Source organism: Benincasa hispida, chromosome 5 (genome assembly GCF_027475165.1).
Source record: "Benincasa hispida cultivar pf3 chromosome 5, pf3_genome.v1.1, whole genome shotgun sequence".
NCBI classification, from domain to species: Eukaryota; Viridiplantae; Streptophyta; class Magnoliopsida; order Cucurbitales; family Cucurbitaceae; genus Benincasa; species Benincasa hispida.
The window spans coordinates 39993344-40005756 of NC_143482.1; the positions used below are offsets into that span (position 1 = coordinate 39993344).

The 12413-nt window shown below is 32.8% G+C and overlaps 2 protein-coding genes across 2 annotated transcripts; both read left to right on the forward strand.

The window, feature by feature from the left end:
* Positions 1-3245: 3245 nt before the first annotated feature.
* On the forward strand, positions 3246-3725 carry LOC150036136 (pathogenesis-related protein 1B-like; the record flags this gene model as incomplete). Its single annotated transcript, XM_090314212.1, has 1 exon — positions 3246-3725. A coding segment is annotated over one exon (480 nt), but the record flags the coding sequence as incomplete, so codon positions are not given.
* A 7545-nt stretch (positions 3726-11270) lies between these two features.
* On the forward strand, positions 11271-11759 carry LOC120077067 (pathogenesis-related protein 1A-like). Its single transcript, XM_039030919.2, has one exon. The coding sequence runs from the start codon at positions 11271-11273 to the stop codon at positions 11757-11759; it is 489 nt and encodes a 162-aa protein (XP_038886847.1).
* Positions 11760-12413: the final 654 nt, after the last annotated feature.

Here is a 12413-nt window from a genome sequence, read left to right on the forward strand (position 1 = left end):
ACACGATCATCCCTTTCCTTTTTCCTCTTCCATTTCTATCAAAGACCACTCTTCAGATTCTCACTCCGAGAATTCTAACGGCTCTAGGTGGTGGTATCGTCCTCGGTCCTGCTTGTTCGTGTGCTGTCGTTCGTGTAGACGATCGTGCTGCAGGTAGCCGACTGTTTGTTGGGCGGTAAAGACCGTAGAGGTTTGCTTCCGCTGGATTGAGTTTGAAGTGGAGATTTCTTCAACTGGTACGTTAATTCAATCTCTTGTATTTTATTTGTGAAAGCATGCCTATAATTAGTGTGAAAATGCATATCTATTTGTTAGAATGTATATGTGGTAATTAAGTCACAATGAAATAGGAAAGATCCGAACGCACTCATGGATGCTCTTGTTTAAGAGTTCCTTTAGTCTCCACATACATGTTTAAGTTACAGAAAATAACCTTGGATATTTATTTATTGGTTTTCTGGGTTAATGCTATGTTGAATAAAATACCTCATATCTTATTAAATAAGTAAATTGTTTGTACAATATGATGACAAACTACAGAACTCACGAGATTTAGGGCATCAATCCTAACGGTAAGTGTCTCCTTTGGGATTCATCACAGATTAGTGATCTCATTCGGGACTTCACCAGAGTTTTGTGGGTATATCTTATTTATGATAGGACGAGTTAAACTATTCATCAAGTGGCCATCCAGAAATGTAGGGGTTTTTGCATGTATCACTAGAAGATTGCATTTATTAGACATAAATGCAAAACTTGACGCCGGTAGTGGGGTTACTTACTGAGTATTTTATACTCACTTTTTCTCATGTTTCTTTTTCAGGCAACGGTAAGAACACGCTGGTGAATGACAAGCAAAATTCGTGATCGAGCAACTAGGATCAGTCGATACTTTTGCTCTTTTTTTTTTTTTTTGTGTCTTCATGATTCTAAATTTAGCTAATTGTTGGATTTAGAGAATTTTTAGTTTTGATTTTCTTCTTGCACATTGGTTGTTTTAGATCATATTTTAATGTGGTATTTTCGTTATTTCATATTTTTAGAGTACCCTGTTAAATAAATTTCATTTAGTTACTTTTAATAAAATTATTAATTTTGTTCTTTTATCTAATCTTAGAAAAGTGTCGTTTTGAAATGTATACATGCATGTCTATAGTAACAACCTAGTTTATGTCCTAGGGAGTCGGGTCGTTACATCACGTGCCCTCAACGATAAATTTGTATTTAGGAGAAGAAATTACTTGCAAGACAATCAAAAGTTTAACACATAGGTATGGTGCTTGCCACAGACACTCTAATGTACTTTGCACAAATGTCATGGCAAGTAGTTTTTAAGGAAGAGATGAACTTACCTTTCATGGGGTTGTCATGCCTTATTTATAGTTGAGTCCTAGAGGTTTTCCTTACTCCAATTGGAGAATAAAATCTATTTACTTTTCTAACTTTGAAACCAGACACGTGGGGTTTGGGATCAAGGCGCTAAGGATTTTCCAACAAAGAAGATCCACCCGGATCAACCTCAGTATAAGGAATTTCATGGCCTCAGCCTCACCCTTGGGCTCCCAAGACCCACATTGGCCTCAGAGGTCGAGGCGGGAAAAGTGGCTCTTTTAAGCCTAATTTATCTCCCTTTATTTATTAGAACTCATATGGGTCTGCTTTTTAGCAAGTCGCATGTCCTTTAGCTAGGCTAGATAACTTTCTCAGTTCAATCTTGGCTTTTGACCTTTTGCTGCTCTAAAATTGCCTATAACATTTTATTTTTTTTATTATGTAAATTAAGTTCATAAAAAAAAATTCTACCTATAGTTTTCTTATTTTATATTACTTATTTTTTAAACATGTTTTAAAAAATCAAGTCAAATTTTAAAAACTAAATAAGAAAACATAGATTTTGTTTTTGAAATTTTGCTTAGAATTAAAATGTGTTTTCATGGAAGGTTGAAAGCTTACCAACAAATTGTGCATACACAAGAACGTAATTTTTTAAAAAAAAAAATCATGGTTATTTAATGGGGCCTTTAGATCTCATTTGGTAACTTCTTTTTTATACTTTTTTTTTTTTTTTTTTTAATTTAAGCCTTTAAACATCACTTTCATCTATTGACTTTCTATGTTTTGTTTTCTACATTTTATGTGTGTTTTTAAAATAAAAGCCAAAATTTGAAAATTAGTAAAAGTAATTTTCAAAAAATTGTTTTAATTTTTGAAAATAGGCTAATAATTCAAATGTTTACATAAGAAATATGAAAATCACGAATAAGAAATTGTGAGAAAACAAACACAATTTTTGAAAAAGAAAACCAGATGGTTATTGAATGAGATGTTAGTTTTAAATTTTTAGTATTTGAAGATGAGCTTTATAATAACTACTTGCACGTGTGAATTATTTCTTTACAATGCTATCAATACCTTCTATCAATGTTTTGAAAATTCAAGCTAAATTTTGGAGAAAATAAATGGAAAGACTTTTAATCCAAATGAGAAGAAAATATTAAAGAAAGAGTTAAGAAACCACAAAATTTTCAAAAACGAAAGATAATATTAAAACGAAATTATTATTAAATGAAGCCTTCTAGAATTATGATTCGAGATTAAATAAATTAATATTTTAATGATATATTGTTGGGAATACAACCAAAGTCCCACATTCATTGTTATGTGATTGCTATGTGATTGTTATGTGATTGCCACACTTGCAATTACAAAAAAATTATAGTCATGGCTTTGGTTTATTAAAATATATTTGCCATACAATGTAACTTACCTAAAAATAATTCAAAAATTAGAAGGATATTTGACAAAAAAATTTTAATGTTATATAACTGCATAATCATATGTAGAAATATGTGTTAATTAATTTATATCCAAAAAAATTTGTTTTTAACTTAGGATTTACAAAATGACATCGGGTTAATATATAAAGATGATCTATTTAGGGAGAATGGATTCAATTTAAGGCGGTCACCTATTTAATGTTTAATATATATCTTATGCATTTCATTCACACTCAAATGTTGCAGGAGTAGACACGTTGTCTGAGATCCGTGCAAATGCATGCAAACCTGCCCGATACACACGGATATTAAAAGAACAAAGAGAGAAAAAAACTAACCTAAAGGTAATCCATAGTTAGAATCCACTTCGCATATGATGCCTCTATTTTTGTTTCTTTATTTAGCATTCAAACGGCAACCATCATCTCAAAACCATTTCATTCTCACTACAAATAATCCTTCACCAAAATCGCACTCGCCACCGTTCTCGTCGCCCTTTGCATTGTTGTGCTAACCCTAACCCCCATTGTCGTTGCCCAAAACAGCCCACAAGACTTTCTTGATGCACACAATGCGGTTCGAGCAACAGTCGGGGTTGAACCCCTTTTTTGGGACGAAGAACTTGAAACTTACGCTAAAAATTACATCGGATCAAAGATTAAAACTTGCGAGATGGTGCACTCCAATGGCCGTTATGGTGAGAACTTGGCAACGGTAAACGGCGAGTTGACGGCAGCGGCTGCCGTGAAGGCATGGGCGGATGAGAAGAAGTACTATGACCATAACTCCAACAAATGTGTGGGAGGCGAGTGCCGACATTATACACAATTGGTGTGGAAGGATAGTTTTTTGGTGGGTTGTGCTACTGTTAAATGCAAAAACAATTGGACTTTAGTCTCATGCAACTATAGTCCTACTGGCAATGTTGTAGGTGAGCTACCTTATTAGGTGATGATCAAATGTTATTCATTTCATGTTCTAATTATATGAAAGGAAGATTGACATTTAACACAATCCCTTCAAAGTCAAACGTGGTTGTCTCATGTTTAAATATGGTAGACTTTGTTCTAATAGAATGAAAACACGAGGAAAAAATATATATATATATATATAAAAGTGAAATATTTGTTATGATGTCGGAAACATTCTTACAATTATTTTTGAAAAACAAACGTGGTAGTTATCTAAATATGCTAGATGTCTATTTTCAGTCACCTAAAATTACAATTTAATATATATATAAAGATTCTAGTTGATCTTGATTCCTAGAAAACAAACATCTCTTGAAAGACTAAATTGTAGAATCATTAATTGAATTTACATTATTGGCATTGGTTTGAGGGACTTTGCCGTTGAATCGAAACTTGCATTCATGATCGGCGCAAGGATTCCGTATTAGAGAAACGGATCCCACTCATTTTCCCTTTTGTTTTCCTGAGATTTTTTGTTTTAATTTTTTCCCAAAAATTCTATTTTGTTCGGCTTGTACACGTTTTTTGGACTTATATTGGGCTAAATTAAAAACTAGGCTAAATGTCAAAAAGTTAAATTCCCAATATATATATATATATATATATATATTCTAATCGGGGTGAGGTCGGGCACGGGGATGGGACGAGGATACCCTCGCCATCCCCACCGCATCCACGATTCAGGGGCCCTAAAGGGGTCCCCGATTTGACCCATCCTCGGTTAAACCGAGGATTTCCCACACCCATCGGGGTGGGGCCCCGTGAGGAATTATGCTAATTCTAATTGTGAGGAATGGATATTGGCATCAACATCTATATGGGGTTTTGATTTCAAATAAAAAAACATGTACATTATTTATTTAATAACTAAATTCACAATGATACAGTATTTTGTGAGTTTGAGAGGGACGATTTTAGAATATGTTATTTGATATTTAGATTATGTGATTTGAGTTAGATTTATTTAGGCTCCATTATATTTCATAATTATTTATGTTGACGGTAAGATCGGGCCAAAGGAACTCCCTAGAGTTTCACATGTGACATCCCAAATTTTTATGTAATTTAAATTCAATTATGTTGTGGTATTTGAGAATTATTTTTAATTTTGGAGGTGGAATTGAATTATTGTGAAAGGATAATTTAATTTCTAAATTTTGCTTGGTGAAGAATTTTGGAATTTAAGTTTTAATTTAAGAAGAATTTAGGATTTATTTCAATTTTAATTTAATTTAGAAAACAGAATTAAATTAAATCCATTTAATAGGATAACTTATTTAAATTCATTCTTTCCAAAAGGATTTGGAAGTTTAATTTTTTCTTAAGAAAAAGAGATTTGGATTTGGATTTGGGATTGAAAAAGGAAAGGCAAAGTGGGTTTATTCATTTTTTTTTCTTGGGACAGTTGCAAATATTGACATTACTCCAAAGTATTAACAAATATAACATACTGTAAAAAAATTACAAATATGACCAAATTTAAATAGTCTATCAGTGATAGACCATATTATTGGTAGGAGTCCATCAGTGATAGACCATATCACTAGTAAGAATCTATCAACGATAGAAGTCGCTGATAGACATGGTTATATTTGCAATTTTTTTTAAATGATGTTATACACTTAGTTATTATTCCTAAAAATATTACCAATTGTAATTACCCTTTTTTCTTTTGTAAGGGTTAAAGTTATTAATGTTAAAAAAAAAAAAATATTCCCTTCCTTTTTTTTTTTGCGTGCGAGTAGAACATGCCCCCCCCCCCCCTTCCATTTGAGTTTCTCCTTCGCGTGAGCATCCCCAGCCCTAATGGCGTCAACGCCATCAAGTGAAGCTCGCATCGTGTCTCTCCTTCGACCAAGCGTCATCCACTGGCTGACACATAGTCGTACGCACATCGCCCTTCGAACAGCCATTCACTCGCACCGTCGGAGTTTGTTTCCATCCATAGCTCTTCTTCAGTCGAATGCCGATCTGTGAAGCACTGCCTGGGGGCTGCGCCATTCTCTATCTTTCAAGACCCCCTTCTCCGCTATCGTCGACGCTTCTACCGTCACTGACCCGTTGGGACCGGCACTGCCAAGAGTTTTCACTAGAATCTTGATTTAAGGGTAAGTTTTAATTAGTTTGATTTGGTTTTCCTGAGGATAACTGAGCACTCATTAAAGTTTTGGCTCTGATTTGTTGAAACTCGACATATTTTGGATGTTGGCACGTAGGTCAATGAAGTTTCTGTCCAAACAATTAAAGATCTAGTTGACAAATTTGGGTGAAAGATTTGGATCTTGAGGATTTTAGGTGCTTTCGTTTGGGTATTTTAAGTCAATCCCGTGGATTGTCAGTTTTGTTGGGCAAGGAAGAGGTTAAGCTTGCCAGTTCCTAAAGTTTTCAATTTGAGATAAGTAATATTACTACTAGAACTCTCTTTGTGTCAGGCGATAAACTTTAAGAACAATTTGATGATTATAAGACTGTATGAATCATGATGCAAGATTAGAGATGAAATTGAACACCTGACTGTCTTTTTTGATGTATGTGATAAGAATGAGCATAATCTTGTTTTATAAGAAATTTTATAAGAAAGTATTAGCATGATCTATATTTTATTTGGCATATATGAGGATGGATGAGCTTTATGTTATGATTTATATGTGGACTCTATTTTATGATGCATCATATTTATGTTAGTGATGGCTACCCCCTATTCGTAGACATGTACCTACCAGAGGTTAGTGCTTCCTTCAGAATTCACTAATGGTTAGTTATCTACTTTGGAATTTCACCAGAGATTTGTGTTTCCTATGAGATTAACCAAAGGTGAAGGTTTATGAAAACACTAGACGGAAGTGAGATAATTTTCCAATTTTTAATTTACATAAAAAATAAAATTTAAAACACTATTATGCATTTAAGTAATTTACAACATGCTTAGAACAATATTACAGAGAAGATGAAAATATGGTTCAAAGATACTAACCCTTGATGACACAAATTTTTTATGAAATCCTCTCAATCGACCACGAATCTTCTTGGATCTTGAGCACCAAAGAACACTGCAACACACAGATCCTAATTTAGTTGGACATCACCAACAGAGAAACCTTTGTATTCTTCTTAGGGTCGAGAATCTAAGAGAGAGTTGTCGGCTACTCTTAATTTTGGTAGAGGGTGAGGAAGAAGAATTCTAGAGATGATTTTATTTTTTGGCAGAGAAATTCACACACTCACAGTATGACCAGTCTACGTGAACTCCAATGGAGAAGGAAGAAGACCATCGCATAACCCCTTGCCTCATCCTACGATTCCTAAGAGAAATTAGGGGAGAGAAGTTATTTTAATAACCCCCTCCCTTTTAATTTAAATTTAAATTAAACAAATTTTAATTTAAATAGTAACAATACAATAACTAATTTATCAATATATATTATATATATAACTATATGTTATATCAAATATAACACATAATATATGATTTATATTATATCAAATATAATATAACCTATAGTTTGTAATTCTCTCAATAATCTATGATATTTGATATAAATCAAATTTATATTAAATATAATTAAATGAATCCAATTCATATAATTAATATTTGAATCACATTCAAATATTTCTCTCAAAATAAACTTTATATTATAATGTATCAAATACGTTATATTAATTATATCATATATAATTAATTCCTTCAATTAATTTGAACAATTAAAATTAATCCAAAATTAATTTGATTCTCAATTATCCAAGTTGAGTTACAAAGGGGACCTTATGGACCTATAGTTTGAAGCTTCAATAGTACTTGATCAATTAATTAAACCCCTTTAATTAAATTAATCAACTTTCATTAACTGCCGCTCACTCCACTTATAAAGAATGACAACTACACTCTTCGCACTAAAGATATATTTATGTGTCTATTGGATATAACAAGTCAATAATGCGATGATCCTTCACAATTGCTCGTAAGTACAGCTAGGCCAAAATTACCGTTTTGCGCCTATAGTTACATCTAACTTCTTAAGTACCACTGATCCTTCTAATGAACAATAAATCATAGTCTAACTATGACCAAAGCTTTCTCACGCCAAAAGAGGGTGTGGAGCCATATTGTTCAAATCCCGAAATCAGTCCTCGAGGGAGCAATTTATCTACTTACCCTGATATTAGAGAAGGAGTGAATTCTGTTCTTGTGTAGTTGTGTTCCCTACTCCCCAATCAGACGAATCCCCAAAAAGGTAGGCATATTGAGTTGGAGAACTTGCCACTCTAACCCATGCAAATTAAAGGATCGTTATAGGCAGGAGTTCAAAATTCAATCAGGATTTAGGTGTCACTTATGGTTATCCTAGTGAAATGTAAGTCTCTACTATTTACGATGTTATATAATGATACTATTCATTTCGTGGTCTGGTCTTATACAAACCATTTTGTATAGAACACCCCCGCTTACATGTCTCTCCATGAATGATCAGGATCAGATCATTTATAGAACTTTACCACAATTGTAACATCTACAAAACAGGTCATATTCGTAGTGCCATCAGGATAAGGTATCCAACTTTATCCATCTACTACAGACTCTTGAACTTATCACTTAAACATAATTCACCTATATGTCTCCACATACATGTTTAAGTTACAGAAAATTACCTTGAATGTTTGTTTATTGGTTTTGTGGGTTAATGCTACTAAATGTCGAATAAAATACCTCAAATCTTATTAAATAAATAAACTGTCTGTACAATACAATTACAAACTACATAACCCACAAGATTTAGGGCATCAATCCCAACGGTTAGTGTCTCATTTGGGATTCACCAGAGATTAGTGATCTCATTCGGGATTTCACCAGAGTTTTGTGGGTATATCGCATCTACGATAGGATGAGTTAAACTATTCACCAGATGGCCATCCAGAAATAGTAGGGAGTTTTTTGCATGTCTCACTAGAAGGTTGTATTTATTAGACATAAATGCATAACCTTACCCCAATAATGAGGTTATTTACTGAGTATTTTATACTCACCCTTTCTCATGTTTCTTTTTCAGGCCAAGGTAAGAATACGCTGGTGAATGACAAGTAAAATCCATGATGGAGTCACTGGGACCAGTCAATGCATTCGCTCATTTTTTTTTTTTTTTGTCTTTGTGATTCTAAATTTAGGTAATTTTTGGATTTAGAGATTTTTTAGTTTTGATTTTCTTCTTGCACATTAGTTGTTTTGGATCATGTGTTAATGTGGTATTTTCGTTATTTCATCATCCATGATGGAGCCACTGGACCAGTCAATGCATTCGCTCATTTTTTTTTTTTTTTTTTTTTGTCTTTGTGATTCTAAATTTAGCTAATTTCTGGATTTAGAGATTTTTTAGTTTTGATTTTCTTCTTGCACATTAGTTGTTTTGGATCATGTGTTAATGTGGTATTTTCGTTATTTCATCTTTTAGGGTACCCTATTAAATAAATTTCATTTAGTTACTTTTAACAAAATTATTAATTTTGGTCTTTTATCTAATCTTGGAAAAGTGCCGTTTTAAAATGTATGTATGCATGTCTATAGTAACGACCTCATTTATGTCCTAAGGAATCGGGTCGTTACATCACGTGTCATCGACGATAAAATTGTATTTAGGAGAACAAATTACTTGCACAAATGTCAAGGCGAGTAGTTGTTAAGGAAGAGATGAACTTACCTTTCATGGGGCTGTCATGCTTTATTTATAGTTGAGTCCTAGAGGTCTTCCTTACTCCAATTGGAGAAGAAAATCAGAAAATCTATTTACTTTTCTTACTTTGAAACCAGACACATGGGGTCTGGGATTGGGCCGCTAAGGATTTTCCAACGAAGAAGGCCGATTCGGATCAACATCGGTATAAGGAATTTCATGGCCTCAGCCTCAGCCTCATCCTTGGGCTCCCAAGACCCACATTGGCCTCCGAGGCCAAGGCGAGCCAAGTGGCTCTTTTAAGCCTAATTTATCTTCCCTTTATTTATTGGAACTCTCATAGGCCTGCCTTTTAGCAAGTCGCATGTCCTTTACCTGGGCTAGATAACTCTCTTGGTTCAATCTTGGCTTTTGACCTTTTGCTGCTCCGAAATTACCCATAACATTTTTATTTTTTTATTTATGTAAATTAAGTTAATAAAAATTTCTTCTACCTATAGTTTTCTTACGTTTTAATACTTACGTTTTAAACATGTTTTAAAAAACCAAGTCAAATTTTGAAAACTAAATAATAGTTTTGAAAACGTAGATTTTGTTTTTGAAATTTAGCTTAAAATCAAAATGTGTTTTCAAGAAAGGTTAAAAGCTTACCAACAAATTGTGCATACACAAGCATACAATTTCAAAAGAAAAAAAAATCATGGTTATTTAATGGGGCCTTTAGATCTCATTTGGTAACTTCTTCTTTATTCTCTTTTCTCTATTTTTTTTTTTTTTTAAAAAAAATTATGTCTTTAAACACCACTTTCATCTATTGACTTTCTATGTTTTGTTTTCTACATTTTATGTGTGTTTTTAAAATAAAAGCCAAAATTTGAAACTAGTAAAAATAGTTTTCAAAAAAATATTTTCGTTTTTGAAAATAGGTTAATAATTCAAATGTTTACCTAAGAAATATGAAAATCACGAGTAATAAATTGTGAGAAAACAAAGACAATTTTTTAAAATGAAAATCAGATGAAGACCAAATGAAAAGTTAGTTTTAAATTTTTAGTCTTTGAAGATGAGCTTTATAATAACTACTTGCACGTGTGAATTTCTTTACAATGTTATCAATACCTTCTACCTATTTTTAAAAAATTCAAGCTAAATGTTTAAAAGCAATTTGAAAGACTATTAATCCAAATGGGAAGCGAAAATTAAAGAAATAGTGAAGAAACCACAAAATTTTTAAAAACGAAAAAGAAAAAATACATTAAAAAAAATTATTATAAATGAATCCTTCATATTCTAATTATGATTCGAGATTAAATAAACTAATATTTGAATTATATTTGAATGAAACTCTAGTCATCTTTGCATTCTCAAGTCAAAGTATTAAAAGTATAGGGACAAAAAAAAAAAAAAATAAAACATCTAAAGTAGAAAGAAAAAAATATAATGCATGTTCTAAAAGCATATGTGAAGCAAAATGAATAAAGTTTTATTTAAACTTACATTTTATTTCAAATCTCAACTCTAAATACATACGTGATTAAACTTTGTCAAAATGAGATAACTCAACTTACATATGTATTAGTGACTAAGAAGGATTGTTTTATGGTTCGAATTGTCCTTTCAAGAGTTGAGAAATGTATAGCAAAAAGTGAGATTAAACAACTAAACAAGGAAAGCCCATTATTAGAATTCATAGCAAATAAGGGGTCTCCACACTATTTCTTTTTTTAACACTTCCTATATGAAAAGTCAACAATCAACACAAACCATTCATTCCCCCTATAAATGACCTTCACCAAATGTTCATCCACACCACAATTCTAATCAAACATTCTTCTTCATTTCCTCCACCTACCTTCAACATGTCAAAAATGTCACTCTCCAACATTTTATCCTCCATTTGCTTGATTATGCTAACCTTCATCCCCATGTTTCTTGCTCACAATACACCCCAACACTACGTCGACGCCCACAATGCAGTTCGAGCTGAGGTTGGGGCCGATCCAGTCTTTTGGGACGAAGAACTTGCAACTTATGCTAACAATTATCTCGAGACAAAGATTGCAACGTGTGAGATGGTGCACTCCAAAGGCCCTTACGGCGAGAACCTAGCAACGCTAGATGGCTTGTTGACAGCGGCGGCTGCAGTGCAGGCATGGGCGGATGAGAAGAAATACTACGACCACAAGTCCAACACGTGCGTTGGCGGCGAGTGTCGCCATTACACCCAATTGGTGTGGAAGAAGAGTTTCCTAATAGGTTGTGCCAATGTTAAGTGCAAAAACCATTGGACTTTGGTCTCTTGCAACTACAGTCCTGCTGGTAATGTTCCAGGTGAGCTGCCTTATTAGATAAATCTGTTTTTTTGTTTACAAGGACATAAGATTTTGTACAAGAAAAAGTATTATTTATTTATTGTACCTCTTGATTTTGTTGGTATTTGGGTTTCTGTATTTTGCAAGAAGAAAAGGTGTTTAGTGATATTTGGAATTGACAATGGCTAATATTAATGTTGATTATTACTTTCTGTTTTGTTAATCTTGATCTCAGTAATTAGTTAACTAGTTTAATTTAATTTGAAGAGGTTGTCTCTCCAATGTAGTTGGATGTCCGAGTTAAAAGGAAATATTTTAATACTAATTGTCCTTGTGTTTTGCATAAATGAAGAGATGAAAGTGATAATTGTACATCATGTTCACTAATTAAGAAACGACACGAAATTAGATATTGGTCTTCTTGAGTTGTTCCTTGAATAATAAGGGCGTTTAGGACAAGGGTTATCATCAAAATATAATACCACCTCTTGCTACAGTAAAAACTATTTCAAAACATCAAATTAGCTATAGTCAACACTATTTTAAAACTCTCATTTGTTACAGTATTTACTACAATTTTTTACTATTTTACATTCATCATTTTTTTATTATTTGCTACAATGTTTACTATTTCTTTCTCAAGCTAAAATACTTTACACCTCGAACACATACTATTATAATCTATACTAA

Coding starts and splice junctions, on each gene's coding strand:
- LOC120077067 (XM_039030919.2), top strand. CDS start 11,271: ATGTCAAAAATGTCACTCTCCAACATTTTATCCTCCATTTGCTTGATT.